This window comes from Phoca vitulina, unplaced genomic scaffold, assembly GCF_004348235.1.
Source record: "Phoca vitulina isolate PV1807 unplaced genomic scaffold, GSC_HSeal_1.0 scaffold139, whole genome shotgun sequence".
In the NCBI taxonomy this organism is placed as follows: Eukaryota; Metazoa; Chordata; class Mammalia; order Carnivora; family Phocidae; genus Phoca; species Phoca vitulina.
In genome coordinates, this window is record NW_022589842.1 from 595,691 (window position 1) to 615,019 (window position 19,329).

Here is a 19,329-nt window from a genome sequence, read left to right on the forward strand (position 1 = left end):
ATTTCCATAACCAGCATGTTTGTGCTGTAAAGATTTTTTTTTTATAGGTAACATTGATTTTTAAGTTGGTGACATTTACTTAACAACATGTATTCTCCATAACTCCAGAAGAGGTTGCCTCTCCTTTTGCTATAGTGGCTTATTTGGCACAAAACCCTCAGGCATACAAGAGCTGGCATCAGGGCTGGTTTATACTCTCTGAGGGAGCTGAGAAATTTGTTTCCAAAATTGGACACAGGTCTCTAAACTGACTTAGATGACGTTTAAAATAAAACGAAAATACTGCATTAAAAAAAATTAAGACTAAAGAGAAAAAGAGAAAAGGGACAGCAAGAAGTAAGGTCTTCCCAAGGGAATTTCTTGGTCCGCTCCATTCCTGGGAAACTCGCGGTACTGTATCTCCTCCCCCGTGCCAGGGGCCACCTAGCGCCCAACCACCTCAGACAGCGGCCTCTGGGTGGTCCCCTTGGCCCCGCCCTCTCTCCACCTGGGCGCCCTCTGGACACGCCTCCTCCAAGCGCCCCGCCCCGCCGCAGTCCGACTCCCGGCGGCGCGAGTCGGCGCGCTGACGTCCGACGCTCCAGGTACTTTCCCCGCGGCCGGCCGGGCCCGGCGTGGGGGCGGGGCAGGGCGCGGAGCGCGCATGCGCCGCAGCGCCAGCGATCTCCCCGGATCGTGCGGGGCCTGAGCCTCTCCGCCGGCGCAGGCTCCGCTCGCGCCAGCTCGCTCCCGCCGCCATGTCTGCCACCGTCGAGCGGGAGTTTGAGGAGTTGGATGCTCAGAATCGCTGGCATGAACTGTACTTGGTGAGTCGCGGGCTCGCGCAGTAGCCACAGTCCTCACCGAGGACCCGGGCTCGCGCCCGCCGGCTCCCTCCCGCCTCCCCCGCCTTCTGCTCGGGGCGGAAGTGGCGGCGCGCGGGCCGCGTCAGGGGCGCGCCTGCGCCGACCGAGTCTCTGGTTCCTTCTGAAAAAAAGACTTTGGGCGGGTGGGGATGGGGTGGGGGTTGCTCCTCGTGAGCGCAAGCGCAGAGTTAGTTCTGGAAGGCGGCTCCACAGCGGCGCCTGGTGGCGGGCGAGGACATACTCCGCCGCGCGTGGGGGGACCCGGGTTGGGGGGTACCGGGGATACCCGCGGGCGGTCCGAGAGGTCTCGGGGGCGCCGAGAGAAGGGCGGTGAGGCCTCGGGGGGGCGCGGGCGAGCGGCGGGAGCCGGCTGCAGCCTGGCGGGAGTTCGCACGCCCTGGTGGCTGACTGTCCGCGGATACCTTTTTCGCTGGCCAGGTGTTCTGTGGCTGGCTGAGCGGAGGCCGGCCGCGGCTCCCGTTTACTACGGCGCAGCCCGCTCTGGCCTTGGTGTTACGGGTGGCTCCAGGGCCTCTCGAAATGGCAGTGCCTACACCGTAGTGACGGCGGAAGCTCCCGGCGAATCCGTAATCTTAATGTTTTCAGAGCGCCCAGTGTCTCAGCGCGTGGGTCGTCCTCCACAAACAGCTTCCAGGAGCGAGAATATCTGGCTTTGGTTGTGTTAGTTGAAAGAAAGAATAAGGATGTTCTCTTTTGAATCTTTACTGAGGAATACTTGACATACAGTAAAATACACAGATTTTATGTATGGAGTTAAGCGAGTTTTCTAAATGTAAACACCTGTGTAAGCACCAACCAGGTCAAAATAACGAACCTTTCCATTACCCCGAAGGTGCCGTCATGCCCCTTCTTCCATCGCATAGACCACCGCTGTTTTGATGTCTTACTGCCATACAATAGTCTTGCCTTTTATTGAACTCATATGAATGGAATCGTGTAGTTGAATTATTTTGTGACTAGTTTCTTCACATCAACTAGAGAACTCTTAATTCATATAGAAATTTATTTCTTTGAAGATGATTTAGTTGCCTGTACTGTACTGCTTAATTATTAGCATATTATTCCCAAGATTAAATTGAGTGGTGAGTTAAATGTTGCTTCTGCTGTTCGGTTCACTATACAGAAAAAGAAAAAAAAAGTTTTCCTGTAAATCTGGATGATTCTGGGTTTCTCCCCATTTAAATTCATTTAATTAAAAGACAATAAAAATTGTTTCTTTGTCATGATCAGAATGTAACATTTTTTTCTTGAACACATTATCAGGAAGTATAATAAATACCCTGATTCACATGAGTAGAGTATGTTAGAATAGAGTACTAACTTTTAAGAACGCTGCTAATGGCTTTCCTAATTGTAGAGAATTTCAAATGCAAATTCTAGTAGGGATCTTTATGTGAGAGCCTGCCAGCGAGCTGTGTCTTCTGCAGGTACATTTGTTTAAACAGAAGCTACTGTCTCCAGGTTGCTAGTGATATATCAAAATACAGATTGGAGAAGAGAAAGGTGAATGCTACAACTTAATTCAGCTTAACATTTTGGTTAAGCAGTTTGATTTTTGGGGGGTGGGGATAGCATTAATATCTTTGAAATTTTAATGAAAACTGTAATCCCTGTCGCTAGAAAAATGCACTTTATTATATCCACTGAAAATTTCACATTCAATTTCAAGGAATTCAGGAAACCCTTCCATGGACTCGTGCCAAGGAATCCTTAGTGGGTTAGTCAATGCTCTTATTATTTTTTTTGTAATGGAAAAAGAAGAGCATTAGTTTGGTCAGTAGAAATCATGCAAAACATACTGGTGTTATAATAGAAGTGGGTCACAAACCAAGAAGGTTAGTAATGGAAAGCAAGTCTAGGAAAAGGTTTTCCTTGGACTCTAGGATATACATTCAGCCATACTACACATATGTACTGAGCACCAGTGGTGTGCCAGTCCCTACTCTGGGCCTTTGAGATTCCGCACAGAATGCAGCAAAGTTTCTTCTCTTGAGGAGCTCACAATTCTAGGACTTGTTCTTTTGATGGCCTCATCCCAATTCCCTATTTTCATTCATTCACTCCTAACACATCTATTATGTATCAGTGTTAGAGTCCCAGCTCCTGAGGATCCAGCCTGATGGGAGTAGTAAATGGGTAAGAAGATGAAAACATGAAAGTAAGAAATGCACAAGCTATTTTAAGCACAGGGTGTTGTCTAATCACCCAAAGGGGTGCACCTGGGAGTTCTGGTGGTGCACGAGGTGTGGCCTTACCTAAGTCTTAAATGACAGGTTGGCTTGATGAAGAGAATAAGGGAGGGGGAAAGAATTAGTGTTCCAGAGAAGAAAGGAGTATGTGCAGAGGCACAGAGCATAGAACACCAAGAGGACTCCCAACAGATTAGCCTCATGAGGAGTATGGAATGAAGTTGAGGTGCTGGAGGGATAAGGCTGGAGAGTAAGACAGAGCCTATTAGGTGGCTGTAGATCAGACTATGAAATTGAGCTAGTTGATAGGACTCATTGAGGAATTTTAAGCCTGGAAGTACCATGGTCATACTATATTTACTTTTTAAAATTTATTTATTTATTATTATTTTTTTAAGATTTTATATATGTATTTGACAGAGAGAGACAGTGAGAGAGGGAACACAAGCAGGGGGAGTGGGAGAGGGAGAAGCAGGCTTCCCGCTGAGCAGAGAGCCCGATGTGGGGCTCGATCCCAGGACCCTGGGATCATGACATGAGCCGAAGGCAGACACTTAATGACTAAGCCACCCAGGTGCCCCCCAAAATTTTTAATTTAATTTTATTATTATTATTTAAAGGTTTTACTTATTTTTTGTTAGAGTGAGCGAGTGCACAAGCAGGGGGAGTGTCAGGCAGAGGGAGAAGCAGGCTCCCTGCTGAGCAAGGAGCCCAATGTGGGACTCAATACCAGGACCCTGGTATCATGACCTGAGCCAAAGGCAGATGCTTAACCAACTGAGCCACCCAGGCATCCCTTTACTATATTTACTTTTTAGTAAGATCGTTCTAGTGTGATTGATGGGGCTCTCCGTAGGCAGGTAGTACAGGGAAGTAGTCTGTTGGAATAAACCTGAAGAGAAGTGTCGACCTGAACTAAGGCAGTGGCAGGAGGAATGAAGGGGAGATACAGATTTGAAGTGGTAAGGGGATAAGATGTGTTTGGTTTTGAAACTGTTCAGTTCAGTTTGAGATGCCTGTAAGACGTCAAAATGGAAATAGTTTAATATATAAATACGGATTTCAGGGGAGGTCTGAGCTGTAAATAGGGACTTTGGAAATCATGAGCGCATAGGTAGTGTTTGAGGTCCTAAATGTGGATGAGATCATCTAGGGAAAATATGGAGGGTTTGGAAATGATGAAGGCCAACAACTAAGGGCGTAGGTAAAGAAAGGAGCTTGCAAAAAAGACTGGAGAGGAACAACCATGAAAGTAGGGAGAAAATCGATTGTGGGTGTGAAGGGAATTGATGGTCTGGAGGCCACATGCAGTAGATGGGACAAATAAAGTCAAAACTGAAAGGGCCCATTGACTTAAGAAGTGGATGATCAACAGATACCTTTATTTTTTATTTATTTGGGTTTTTTTTGTTTTGTGTGTGGTTTTTTGGTTTGGGTTTTTTTTGTTTGTTTTTAGAGAGGAGGAGAAAGAGAGAGGGAGGGAGGGAGGAGGGCAGAGGGAGAGGGGGAGAGAGAGAGAGAAAATCTTAAGCAGGTTCCATGCCCAGTGTGAAGCCTAGTGTGAGGCTTGATCTCACGACCCTGAGATCTTGACCTGAGCCGAAATCAAGAGCTGATGCCTAACCCACTTGAGCCACCCAGGTGCTCCCAGATACCTTTAAAGAGAACAGTTTCAGTGGAGTACAGAAGTCAGATGCTGGGCATTGAGGAGAGAAGGTGGGAAGAAGTACAACCAGGTAAGTGTAGACCATTCTTTTAAGAAGGCCAACTTGACCGATGGAGTGGGGAAGGTAGCTAAAGTGAAGCACAGTTATGTCCCTACTTACTGAAAACCTTCAGTGGTCTTGTCACTGATCATAATGTAAAATTCAGATTCTTATGTGGCTCACAAGAACACATGGTCTGCCTCCCCATATGCCTTTCTTCCCTCTTTCCACTGGTTCTGTTCCTTGAAATGTATGTGTCCATTCTTCCCTGAGGGCCTTCATAATTGTAGCTCTCTCTGCCTTAGCACAACTTCTACCACTGTTTTCCCCATTAAGTACCTCCTACTCCTCCCAGAAGTCTCACTTCCTTAGTGGGGGGCCTTCCTGTCCCTCCCTTGCAGGATATGATCCCCTGTTACATACTCCACAGTGTTCCACGACTTCCCCTTTCATAGCATTGTGTTGGATGTAATGCGCAGTAGATTATTTAGGGAACACAAATTTGCATTAAGCTAAACCACTATTACTTGAGTAGGGGAAAAGTGCTTAAGTGGGCTCTCTGCTTTGTCACAAGATTGGGTGATATTTGTGTTTTGTTTTTTTTTTTGGCAGTGCTAATTGGATTAGGAAAAGAAAGGCTTTGCTCTTGGGCAAAAACTAGTTATAACTAAAAGTTGGGCTTGCTTAGTGGTGTGAGAACTTTTCCTTTATACCTTACTGAAATTCTTGCAGGAAAGGAAAAATGAATTGATCATTTTGAGTCTGAAACTCTTTGGCCTCTTACTCCGTTTTATCCAGTTTTGAACAGTTGCTTTTATAACATAGCTTTTGATAATAGGAGGTTTCTTGGGAATAAATTATGGGGTCAGAGGAGAACAGACTATGAATCTTCTGCACTGTCTCATCAGAACTTCATGCAGGCAGTTCCAATGCCTTGTGCAGTGTCAGGCACTTAGTGGGTGCATGATAAATATTTGTTGAATAATGACTTCTTACCAGAGAAGGGTGACTTGATATGTTTTCACGGGGGAGGGAGGGAGGATTAGCCTAAAGAGAGAGGTTGGAAGTTGAAGAAATAGAAGGGATTACTGTTGGTGCCAGAAACCTCGAAAAGCAGGTGCTAATGGGAGCAAGAGCACACAGATGGAAGAACTGGCCTTGAAAGGGTACAACTGGCAGAAGTGAGATTACTGGAAAATTCTAATTTGGTTTGACTGACTAATGACATTAATGTAGTCTCAGGTTAACTGCTTTTTGAGAAATGTTCATGATTGCTTTTTTGCCTTTAGTCACTGCTGATTGCTGTCTGAATCAGGCTAGGGCATGAGAAGGGCAGAGAAAGAATGAAGTTTTGTGAGCTTTCAGGGAAGGGAGTAAAACTGTATAGGGAAATGGCAAAAAAAAAACAACACAAAAAAACCCGTGGAATAATGTTTCTAGTAAATGGTGGCTCAGAAAGAATTGGTTGACTAATCAGATTTTAGGAACCATGAAACTCTTAACTGGTCATTTTTCTTTATTAGAAATTTGTAGTTCAAATACTGTCAGCATAAGAGCCATTTGTGAGTCAGCTAAGTTTTAGAAGTAGGGTATCAAGAGAAGTCTATTTTTCTAGTATTTATAGAGGGTAGCCATAGGATAAACCAAAGCTTTCTTACTCTAAACAACTTCCTTTGCAGTGTGTACTACACATTGTCCTCCAATTGTTTAATCTTAGGGTTTGGGGTTTCACATGGTTGCATGTGCTCTTGCTATACAGACTCCTTGAATTTCCTTGAAAATGGCCTGCTTTCTCACACTTTGGACAGTCTTTACATATGTTGGATGTGTTCTGTGCCTTCCTTATCTACCTAGGAAACCTCTTCAAGACTAGCCTCTGGTCTTCTTAGGCAAAGTTATATGATTCCTGAACCCTCTATATTCTTTTATTAGACTATGAATCACATCGTTTTATAACTGTCTACTTGTGTGTCTAGCTCTTTGAGGGGTGCTTTGTTTTTCTTTGTTTCCCCACCATTTGCCTGTAGTTCTGAGACATTCACTAAACAAAAGAATACTGCTCCCCTTTTATTTTTTTTATTTTTAATTTTTATTTTTATTTTTTTTTTAAAGATTTTATTTATTTATTTGACAGAGAGAGACACAGTGAGAGAGGGAACACAAGTAGGGGGAGTGGGAGAGGGAGAAGCAGGCTTCCAGCTGAGCAGGGAACCCAATGCGGGGCTCGATCCCAGTACCCTGGGATCATGACCTGAGCCGAAGGCAGACACTTAATGACTGAGCCACCCAGGCACCCCAATACTGCTCCCCTTTTAAAATGTCAGCACCTTAGGGTGCCTCGCTGGCTTGGGGAGCATGTGACTGTTGATCTCAGGGTTGTGAGTTCAAGCCCCACATTGGGTGTAGAGATAAAAATCTTAAAAATAAATAAATAACACGTCAGCACCTTGGTTTATTCCAGCCCCCTCATTCACAGCTGAGGCGATGCCTGTTCGACATGAGGTTGGGACTTACGTAAGGTTACCACCATATCCAACAGTGACACAGATGGGACCCAAATTTAGTCCTTATGATTCTCATTTCTGTGTTATCCCAGTTTGCCAACGTGACTACTTACATTGCTTTCTCCTTAAGATTTACTTGAGATTAATGACACGGAGAGAATCATTTAAATTTTTCATAGCAAGGAGAGAACGGAATGTGTTATAATAGGTGGGGTCATTTTGGGATTGGAGGCCTTTAAAACAGTATATGGGATCCATGGATTAGACTGGAAAGTGACTTCCAAGCCCCCTGAAACTGTATGCTAAATTGTGTGTATGTGTGAGTGTATTTGGGTATTTTGTTTCTAGGTGATTCCATAGCTTTTGTTCTCATATGGATCTCTCTGACTCCTCAATAGGTAAGGACCACCGCTTTAAGGGAAAGCAGCCTTGGGAATGGTGCCCCAATAGAGAATATATAACTAGAAATTCTAACTCTGTTTTGCCTCTGATGTATGTTCTGTAGTTACTGATACCTGCCTGCAGTTGTGGAAATCCAGACAGTCACGTTTGTCCTCTTGCCTTTCTAGCTTGCCTTTTTCCATTTCTTTTTTTTTTTTTTTTTTTTGAGGAGGGGCAGGGGTAGCAGGAGAGAGAATCTTAAGCAGGCTCCACAGCCAGCACGGAGCCTGGTGTGGGGCTCCATCTCACAACCCTACAACCCTGAGATCATGAACTGATCAAGATTCAGACGCTCAACCAACTGAGCCACCCAGACGCCCCTCAATTTCTTGATTTTAACCAGAATCTCCAAGAACTCAAGGAATCTCCCAGATTGCTACTATGCACATAATTCCCTATTCCCAGTTGGAGACCTGTTACAGCTCTTGCAGTCTCCTCTTCTCCTGTCATTCTGTCTCCCTGTTGATCACTTAGTGCTCTGTTAAAGTTGATGTTTCTTGGTGGTAAGCTGTTGGGGCTTGTTTATTTTTTTTTTCATTTTTAAAAAAAGATTTATTTATTTGTTTATTTATTTATTTATGAGATAGCATGCGTGGGGAGGAGCAGAGGGAGAGGGAAAGAAGCAGACTCCGTGCTGAGCACAGAGCCCGATGTGGGGCTTGATCCCACGGCCCTGAGATCAAGATCTGAGCTGAAGTCAAGAGCTAGACACTCAACCAGCTGAGCCACCCAGGAGCCCCTCTTGGGGCTTGTTTAAACCAACTGGCATATTAGAACTTTTATTATACTCTCCATTATTTTGGGTAGCATGCTTAGCTGTGTACTATGTCAGTGTAGCATGTAAAATTTAAAACATAGCGGCTGATAACTGAGGAAGAAATATGGCTCAGCAGGATAATTTTAAAGAATGTAAATTCTGACTCTACTGTTCTGAGTAGAATACTAATTAATGATGTTCTAGCTTGCCTATCTATTGTCTGAAATAGCTGTTAAAAATGAATGTAGTGCTGGGCGCCTGGGTGGCTCAGTTGGTTAAGTGACTGCCTTCGGCTCAGGTCATGATCCCGGAGTCCCGGGATCGAGTCCCACATCGGGCTCCCTGCTCAGCGGGGAGTCTGCTTCTCCCTCTGACCCTCCCCGCTCTCATGCTCTCTGTATCTCATTCTCTCTCTCAAGTAAATAAATAAAATCTTTAAAAAAAAAAAAAAATGAATGTAGTGCTATTTTAAATGTATTTAATGTAGTTCTAATTTAATGTTCTGTTTATGGTATAGTAGTAGTAATGTTCAGGCAGTTGTTTTGGCTTAACAGTGAAATCCTTGCTTTTAAAGATCTTAAACATCGGGGCACCTGGGTGGCTCAGTCAGTTAAGCGTTTGCCTTTGGCTCAGGTCATGATCCCAGGGTCCTGGGATCGAGCCACACGGTGGGCTCCCTGCTCAACAGGGAGTCTGTTTCTCCCTCTCCCTCTGCCTGCCCCCCTCTCTCTCCCTCTCTTTCAAACAAACAAATAAATAAATCTTTAAAGATCTTAAACATTTTAAACACCTTTAAAATGAAACCTATGAACAAGAGGAATGTCTGCATACATAAAATCCTCTAAAATTTAGTATGTGATTTCAAACTGTTGGGGTTGATGACCTCTGGGAAAGAAGTCCTGGTCAAGAAACTGATTTCAGATTAGACACTTTAATCTGTGGCAAGTGTGGTATTTTCATGTTTGTTTTAATGTACTCTTATTCCTTTTGCAACCAGTATGTCTGATTTAATATGCTCTTTGTTATGTCAGTTTAATTTGGTTTATGTCACTGCTCATTTGTAACTTTGTTTCAAACTGCTTTCATTCCTTTGAAGAAAATCTCGTATTGAATTATTTCATTCTTTCACTGTATTTGAACAGTTTTATACTCTGAAAGCTGTCAGTCCCTCTTGCAGTTTCTAGTTGACCCTTGAACAATACAGGGTTAGCGTTAACCCCCTGCACAGTCAGAAATCTGCATGTAACTTTTGACTCCCTACAACTTAGCTATTGATAGACTACTGTTGACTGGAAGCCGTACCGAAGACATAGTCAATTAACACATATTTTATATGTTATGTGTATTATATACTGTATTTTTATAATAAGCTAGAGAAAATAAAATGTTATTAAAATCATAAGGAAGAGAAAATACCCATTTTGTTCAAGGGCCAACTGTACTTAATAGTGCTTCCAGAAATTCTTTAGATGGGTTAGACAGAGGTTGTATGGCTCCCAGAGTATGTACCACTCTGTTCCTAGTCAAGGGCTGGTGTGCTGGGGTCACCTTAGAAAACTGCAGTTACTTCATGCCGGTGAGAACTGCTTCTGCATTGATTTATATTTTAATCATTGCCTGCTTCCCTTTCTCCCTCCCTCTGTCTATTGCACCCCAATGAAACAAGTATTAGCACACTGTTCTACACCTTGCTTTTTTCACTTAATCTTTTATTGGAAATCCTTCCACCTAGCTGTGTTCATTTTAACAGTTTAATAGTATTCATTATTTAACCATTCATCTATGGATCTGTAGGTTATTTCTAGTCTTTGGCTATTAAAAATAGTGTTGCAATGAATAACCTTCCAAAGAAGTTGTATCAATGTACACTTCTATCAATGGTATAAGAAAGTGCTTATTTCCTTATACTCTTTGACCTCTACCCAGTTATACTATCCAACTTTCTGATCTTTATCTGAGAGGTGAAAAATAGTCTTACTGTAGTTACAATTTGCAATTTTGTTGTAATGAGTGAAGTTGAACAGCTTCTCTTTTTTTAAAAAGCCATTTGTATTTCTCTTTTTGATATATAGGAGTTCTTTACACATTAAGGAAGTTAAACCTTTGTCATGTATTGCAAATGTATTTTCAGTCTGTCAGTTACCTTTTGACCTCGTTTATGGTGTTTTTTCATGTAGAAAATTTTAAATTTTTATGAAATCATATTTATCAGCCTTTTCTGGGTTTTTGTGCCATGGCCTAGAAAGACTTTGTCTGTTCTATGATTACAAAAAATTTTCTTCAGTGTTTTTGTGGTGTTTTTTTTTTTTATGTTTAAATAATTGTTCAACCAGGACTTTATTCTGATAAAAGGAATGAGGTAGGCATCCACTTTTTTTGTGGTAAAATATATATAACAAAATGTTCCATTTTAGCCATTTTCAAGTGTACAATTCAATGTCATTGATTCCATTTATAATGTTGTGCAACCATCACCACTGTTTCCAAAACCCTTTCAGCACCCCAAATAGAAACTCTGTACCCATTAAGCAATAACTCCTTATTTCCCCCTCCCCCTGGTAACTTCTGCTCTACTTCCTATCTGTGAATTTGCCTATTCTGGATCTCTCATACAGTGGAATTATACAGTGTTTGTCCCTTTGTGTCTGGCTTATTACACTTAGCATAATGTTGTCAAGGTTGAGCTGTGTATTATAGCCTGTTATCAACTTCACTCCTTTTTATGGCTAATATTTTTTTGTATGTATATACCACATTTTGTTTCTCCATTCATCTGTTAATGGACACTTAGGTCGTTTCCACCTTTTGACTACTGTGAATAATTCTGCTGTGAACATTGCTGTGCAGATAGCCATTGGAGTCCTTGTTTTTTAATTTTTTTGGATTTGGACCTAGAAGTGGAGTTGCCGGATAATATGGTAATTCTATGTTTAGCTTTTTGAGTAACTGCTAAACTGTTTTCTGTGGTGCCTACAACATTTTACGTTCCCACTAGCAGTGTTTGAGGATTCTAATTTCTTCATATCCTCACAAACACTTGTTATTTTCCATTTTTAAAATTATAGTCATGGTAGTAGGTATGAAGTGGTTTAGATTTGCATTTCTGTAATGACTAAGGATGTTGAGTATCTTTTTCCTGTGTTTATTGACTAAAATTGTGTATCTTGGGAGAAATGTCTATTCAAGTCCTTTGCCAATTTTTTTTCCTAAGATGACTTTTTTAACTTTTTTTTTTTTTTTAAGATTTTATTTATTTATTTGAGAGAGAGAGAGAGGGAGAGTACAGAGGGAGAGTGAGAGGGAGAAGCAGATTCCCTGCAGAGCAGAGAGCCCAATGTGGGACTCAGTCCCAGGACCCTGAGATCATGACCTGAGCTGAAGGCAGACACTTAACCGGCTGAGCCACCCAGGCACCCAGTACTTCATTTTTTTAGAGTAGTTTTAGATTCACAGCAAAATTGAGGGGGAGATGCAGAAATTTCTCATAAATCTTCTGCCCCCACACATGCATAGCCTTCCACATTCTCAAAATCCCCCACCACAATGGTATGTTGGTTATAATTGATAAACCTACATTGATATATTGTAAATACCCGAAGTCCATAGTTTACCTTGGGGTTCATTTTTGGTGGTGTTCATTCTGAGGGTTTGGACAAATGTACATGTATCCATCATTATGGCATTATATGTAAAAATCCAGTGTTCTCCCTATTCATCCCTACCCCCTTCCCCAACCCCATCAACCATATTTATCTTTTTACTGTCTACATAGTTTCACCTTTTCCAAAATGTCTTATAGTTGGAATCATATAGTAAGTAGCCTTTTCAGATTGGGTCTTTTACTTAGTAATACGCATTTCAGGTTCCTAAATGTCTTCATGGCTTGATAGCTCATTTCTTTTGAACACTGAATATTATTCCATTGTCTGGATGTAACATAGTTTATCCATTCATCTACTGAAGGACATCTTTGTTGCTTCCTGGTTTTGGCAGTTGTGTGTAAAGCTGCTATGTGTCCGGTTTTTGTGTGGACATAAGTTTTCAACTTCTTTGGGTAAATAGCAAGGAGTGCAATTACTGGATCATATGGTAAGAGTATGCTTAGTTTTGTAAGAAACCGCCAAACTGTTTTCCAAAGTGGCTGTACCATTTTGTATTCTCACCAACAATGAATGAGAGTTACTGTGCTTTATTACCCTTGTCAGCATTTGGTGTTATTGGTGTTCCAGATTTTGGCCATTCTAATAAGTGTCTGCGTATTTTTACGTTGTTTGTCCTTTTGTTGTTGAACTGTAGGAATTCTTTGTATATTGTGGTTATTAATCCCTTGTCAGATATATGATATGCAAATATTTTTTCCCAATCTGTGTGTTTCCTTTTGACTGTATATTGTCATCTGATAAACAAAGTTTTTAGTTTTTATGAAGTCCAGTGTATTTTTTTTGTCACCTGTGCTTTTGGTGTCATAATTTAAGAAACCGTTACCAAATCCAAGATCATGATGATTTTCAGTCTCTATGCTTTCTTCTAAGAGTTTTATAGTTTTAGCTCTTACATTTGGTCTTTGACCCGTTTTAGTTAATTTTTGTATGGTAAAAGTCAGCTTCATTTTTTTGCATGTGGATATCCAGTTTTCCCAGCACCATTCATTCATTCATTGAATGAATTTGCTTGCTTATTGAAAATCAAATGACCATAGATCTGAGAGTTTATTTCTGAACTTTGTGTTCTATTCCATTAATCTCTGTGACTGTTTTTATGCTATACCACACCACACTGCTAGAATTACTGTAGCTTTGCAGTAAGTTTTGTAATCAGGAAGTGTGAGTCCTCCAAACTTTGTTACTCTTTTTCAAGATTGTTTCGGCTATTCAGGGTTCTGTGAAATTCTATATAAATATTGGGATGAGGTTTTCCATTTCTGCAAAAATTGTCACTGGAATTTTGATAGAGATTACATTGAATCAGTGTATCACTTTAGGTAGTTTTGTATTCTTAGTATTTAAATCTTCCAATTCATGAATACAGGATTTCTTTGTATTTATTTAGGTTGTCTTTAATTTCAGCTGTGTTTCGTAGTTTCCAGTGTACAAATCTTTCACCTTTTTGGTTGTTTATTCTGAAGTATTCTTTCTGATTCTGTTGTAAATGGGATTCTTTGCTAGTGTATAGAAATAGTGATTTTTGTGTGTTGATTTTGTGTTTTGCAACTTTGCTGAATTTATTAGCTCTAACAGGTTTTTTTGTGTGGGTGGGTTCTTCAGGATTTTCTACATATAAGGTCATGTCATTTGTGAATAAAGATAGTTTAACAACTTCCTTTCCAATTTGAATGCCTGTTTGTTTATTATAGCCCCCAGTTGCTCTGGCTAAAATTTCAGTACTATGTTGAGTAGAAGTGGTGAAAGTGTGGGGTACCTGGCTGGCTCATTTGGTAGAGCGTGCGATTTTTGTTCTTGGGGTTGTGAGTTTGAGCCCCAGGTTAGGTGTGGAGATTACTTAAAAATAAAATTTTTAAAATAAATAAATAAAATCTTGAAAAAAAGAAGTGGTGAAATTGGGAATCCTTGTCTTGTTCCTGACCAGTTTTTTTTTCTAAATAACTGCCTGCTTTTATCATACTGTTTGCTGAGTATCCCATCCCTCTTCCCTCTCTCTTCCCGCCATTTAGAGTACCATCTTTATAATTTGCAGAATTCCTGTATGTGTATTGAGTGAATGAAGCATGAACAAATGCCTGTATAATCTCATCTCTCTACACCTGTTCATCCTCATTTCTTGCATTTTCATCTCTTGTGCACCACAAGTTTTGTGTTCCTTATACTTCTTGCAATACATCAGTTATTCATTCTTTCATTTCATTCATATTCATTTCATATTCATTCTTTCATTTTTTTCATTTACTTATTTTTATGTACTTTCACATCTTAATGACTTTGCACAAGCTGTTTTGTCTGCCTAGACCTGTCATTCTCTACTTATATACCTGGCATACGCCTGGTCATTCTTTTTTTTAAGATTTTATTTTATTTTAAGTAACTTCTACGCCCAGTGTGGGGCTCGAACTTCCAACCCTGAGATCAAGAGTCACATGCTCCACCAACTGAACCAGCAGGGTGCCCCTCTTGGTCATCTTTTAGGTCTATTCATGCACTGTGCTCTTTACTCCCCCAGGTGAAAGTAAATCCACTTTCCATGTTTATTTTGAATATATGTGTGTGTGTGTGTGTGTATTTTATTTGAGATTTTATGTATTTATTTGATAGAGCACACAAGCAGGGGGAGCAGGAGAGGGAGAAGCAGGCTCCCTGCTGAGTAGGGAGCCCGATGTGGGGCTCCATCCCAGGTCCCTGGGATCATGACTTGAGCCAAAGGTAGATCCTTAACCAACTGAGCCACGAAGGCGCCCATCTGTGTTTATTTTAAATGTGAGCATATTTTTCTTAAGGTACTTACAATAGTCTCAAGGAAAATTCTGAGGTCTGAGTACAAAAAAGAGAAGGTCGTTAGATACAGTTGTACAAATAACAGTAAACATTGACAGCAAGAATAGTGATAGATCATGAGAAATGGATATAATTTTTCAGGTCCTTAATCCCATGCAATAGAGGCTTTTTTGTTGTTCTTATTTATCATTGAAATGACCAAAATGCAGTGATAAAAAAAATCTACATTATTATTTGGCACCAGAGAAGGGTCTTACTCATATATTTGAGACTTAGAGGATTTTTTTTTCAGTTTTATTGAGAAATGATTGATATACATCACTGTATACATTTAAGGCATACAGCATGATGGTTTGATTTATATGTATTATAAAATGATTACCAGATAGGTTCTGCTAACATCCATCTTCTCATATAATAGAATAAAAAAAGAAAAGACCTGAAGGAAAACAATTTTCTCCTTGTGATGAGAACTTTTAGGATTTAATCTCAGTAACTTTTCTCTGTATCACACAGTAGTGTTAAGCTATAGTCATCATGTTGGACATTACCTCCGTAGTACTTATTTATCTTGTAACTGGAAGTTTGTATCTTTTGATGAGCTTCCTCCAATTCCAAGACTTAGGGGATTTTGATACTAAACAGTGTGAGCATCCACAAAAGCTTGGTTAAGAGTTGGTGCCTGCACTTTCTGTGAAGAGGAACAAAGTTAGACATACGAAAAATTCAGCACCTCAAGAAAGTGAGACTATTGGATCATTAGAGCACGTGAAATAGTATAAGAAATAGAGAAAACTGGAATTCAGATTCCCAAAACAAGAGCAGGTTGTAAAAATAAACCAAGAACAGGAAAGAGCTCTTAAACTTAACATAATTGTTAAAAAAAATTGAAGACTCACTAGCAAAATAGATCACGCAGAATACCAGGTTAGCGTGAGAAAAATCTCCGAATTCGGGAAAAAGATATTTAAAGTGAAAATTATGAGAGAACATTTAAAACACATAAAGATCTCAAATCTCTGTGTTAGGTGGTTCTGAGAACAGAGGACCCTTAGATGAAGCAGTGACCAAAGAAATAATGGAAGTGTCTCTGAGCTGAAGAAAGCCTTGAATTTCAAGATTAAAGGGGACCACAAAGTCTTCACCAAGAATATATTAAAAAAGCATAAAAACTTAGGTGTGATATAATGAATTTTCTCAGTATTCATGATAAAAGAAAAAGCCCTGTAAGGTAGTAAAACAAGTTATGTTTAGAGAAGAACCAGTCAGATTTGCATCAGAGTTACGCACTCTGACACTGGATGCCAGAAGATAAGGGAGAAATGTCACCCATGAGCTGAGAGAAATGAAATAGGTATAGAATGTAGGTTTGGGCAGTTGAAGCCAAGTAAAATCTAGAGTTAACCTAAATAGTTATAATTATTGTTGTAAGCCTTAGTGCAAACAATAAGAAGTTAATTTTGAAATAATTGGAAATGTAAAAAATATGGATCCAAAGTTCTAGATTATTTCAAGAAAATATGGGGGATTGGGCTGTAGGAAGAGGGAAGTGAAACCTATGATAATTGTACCATAGATTTTACCAGTAGGTTTTTTTGTTTGTTTGTTTGTTTTTTAAGATTTTATTTATTTATTTGAGAGCACAGAGGGAGAGGGAGAAGCAGACTCCCCGCTGAGCAGAGAGCCCGATGCGGTACTCGATCCCAGGACCCTGGGATCATGATCTGAGCTGAAGGCAGATGCTTAACCGACTGAGCCACGCAGACATTCCTACCAGTAGGGACTTGATAGATGCTTTCACATTAGTAGAAAAACACAAGTTCAAACATGCTTTTACAAAATTTTAAGACTAATCCCCAGTAGAATAGGAATGGTACTTTTACTTCTAAATTATTAGAGGGAAAGAGGAACAAAGAAAACTTGATTAATACAGAAAAAAACAAGGGGAAAAGGAAACAAGGAAGCACAACATATAGAAAACAGCAGCCATTACGAATCATTTTTGGGTAAAAGAAGAAATCAATATGCCATTTAGAGACTCTAGAAAATAATGAGATGACACTCTTCTAAACTTAACAGGATTTGACCAGTCTTTATTTTTTTTTAAAGGTTTTTTTATTTATTCATTTATTTGAGAGAGTGAGAGAGAGAGAGAGAGAGAGCACATGAGAGGGGGGAAGGTCAGAGGGAGAAGCAGACTCCCTGCCGAGCAGGGAGCCCGATGCGGGACTCGATCCTGGGACTCCAGGATCTTGACCTGAGCCGAAGGCAGTTGCTTAACCAACTAAGCCACCCAGGCGCCCTTGACCAGTCTTTAAAACAAGAAAGAAAGAAAAGGATATTAATGGGCTAAGCATTTCATTCAAACTAGAAAAACAAAAAAAATGAAATAAAACTTTAGAAGGACAGACTGAATACAAAGGAAAGGTAAAAATAAATGAGTTTAGCATCTTCCCTTCCCCTTCCAAATAGGCAGTTTAATTTTACCTATGATTATAGTCCTAAAATTCTAATGATATTATTAGATATTATCTAAAGATATAGAACACCATTCCCAAATTTATTCTGGGGCTATAAAGATGGTCAGTATGAGGGAGTGTAATACTATGTAATTCATCCTCGTTGATTAAAGGAGAAAAAAAGTGTGGTCATATTGAGATCAGTTAAAATAACAAAATTTTTTTAAATACTTAAGAATGAACTTAGGAAATGTGTTGGGGGGGGTCCCTGGGTGGCTCAATCGTTAAGCATCTGCCTTCGGCTCAGGCGATGATCCCAGGGTCCTGGGATCGAGCCCTGCATTGGGCTCCCTGCTCCCCGGGAAGCCTGCTTCTCCCTCTCCACTCCCCCGTTTGTGTTCCTGCTCTTGCTCTCTCTCTGTCTCTGTCAAATAAATAATAAAATCTTTAAAAAAAAAAAAAAAGAAAAGAAATGTGTTGGGTTTGGGGCACCTGGGTGGCTCAGTCAGTTAAATGTCTGACACTTGATTTCCTCTCAGGTCATGATCTCAGGGTTGTGAGATCAAGCCCTGCATCAGGCTCCATGCTGGACGTGGAGCCTGCTTAAAGAGTCTCTCCCTCTTCCCTCTGCCCCTAGTTCTGCTCCTGTGTTCTCTGTCTCTCTCTCTCTCAAATAAATAAAATCTTTAAAAACAATTTAAATAAGTTACTAGTTATTTTGAAATTTTACTTTTAAAAGTATACCAGATAAAGCAAGATGAATGAAATCTTAGCCTGTTAGGGTTAACAAAATTGTAAAGGAAATTTTCAGTCCATTTAGGAGACTAACATTTTTATGGGCACATCCATTTGAAACTAAATATTTACATTTTAAAATATGTAACTTAAATCATTCATAAAGACATGTAGCAGAAAATTTTTTCTTATTTCATTTCTAGTAACTATAGGCACTGTAATGAATTTTTTCCCCAAAGAGTTTATAACTTAAACCTTAGTTAGATTAATAGGTTTATTTTATAGTTTCTCTAGAAGAAATAAGTAGATATAAATAGCAAACGCTGCTTGGTCTTACATTTAAGAATTTCTTATTAATCTTACAAAATGAATAGGGTTTGTTTGTTGTTGTTGTTTGGGGGGGGTGCAAAATGGTGGTTTTATCAAAAGCACGGGGACAGGACCCATGGGCAGAAAGAGCTGCAACACTGGGGTTGTGGGGGGTGGCTGATTATATACTGTGGGATTGGGGGAGGTAAGGAAAAAGGGAGGTTTCAAAAGAACTTTCATATGCTAAAGAGGACCTACAAGATACTGGAGCCCTTGCCATTGTCAAGTTAAGGTTGTTTTCCCCTCTAGCAAGGCATTAACATTAAGATAGTTGGGAGATTCCTGGAAGAATGTCACACATGTCCCACCCAGGAGTGGGGGGGGGGGGGGGGGGGGGGGGGGGAGGTTCCAGGGTCAAAATGAATAGTTTTTAAAAAACCATTTTTTCCCTTTTTGTCCAAAACATGTTACTGTCTTCTGTCCAAGAAAATAAACTTTTTATTGAGCTGAATGGTTTCATGTGGGGCTTGTAAAAGCTTGACATTCAATTTCTGTCAAAATAAGAGCCATAGTAATATAGTCAGTGATACTGTAATAGCAATGTAAAGGGACAGATGGTAGTTATGCTTATGGTGAACATAGCATGATGTATACTTGTCAAGTCACTAAGCTGTACATCTGAAACTAATGTAACATTGTGTGTCAACTGTTCTAAAAAAATAAGAGCCATAGTTTGCTATTCATTGCTGTGAATGGCATTCAAGGGTATATGTCAAGGATAGGCATGGCTGTTTATGAAGTGAAGAGTAGCTAGATGTTTAGCAAGAAAGTGTCTTATTCTTGTAGATCAGCCTAGCATTATTTGAGCATTGGCAAATTAAATTCTATAGTAGAGTCAGTTTAGCTCCTTACTCAAA

At 40.2% G+C, this 19,329-nt stretch overlaps 1 protein-coding gene across 2 annotated transcripts in view; it reads left to right on the forward strand.

Moving 5' to 3' along the window:
• Positions 1-628: 628 nt before the first annotated feature.
• The window catches only part of PTPN2 (protein tyrosine phosphatase non-receptor type 2), an 85,776-nt gene continuing 67,075 nt past the window's right edge, over positions 629-19,329 (forward strand). For both annotated transcript variants that reach the window (XM_032399197.1, XM_032399196.1), the window contains exon 1: positions 629-806. In XM_032399197.1, the coding sequence (XP_032255088.1) occupies positions 738-806 (69 nt within the window). In that variant the 5' untranslated portion in view covers positions 629-737. The remainder of the gene's footprint in view (positions 807-19,329) is intronic.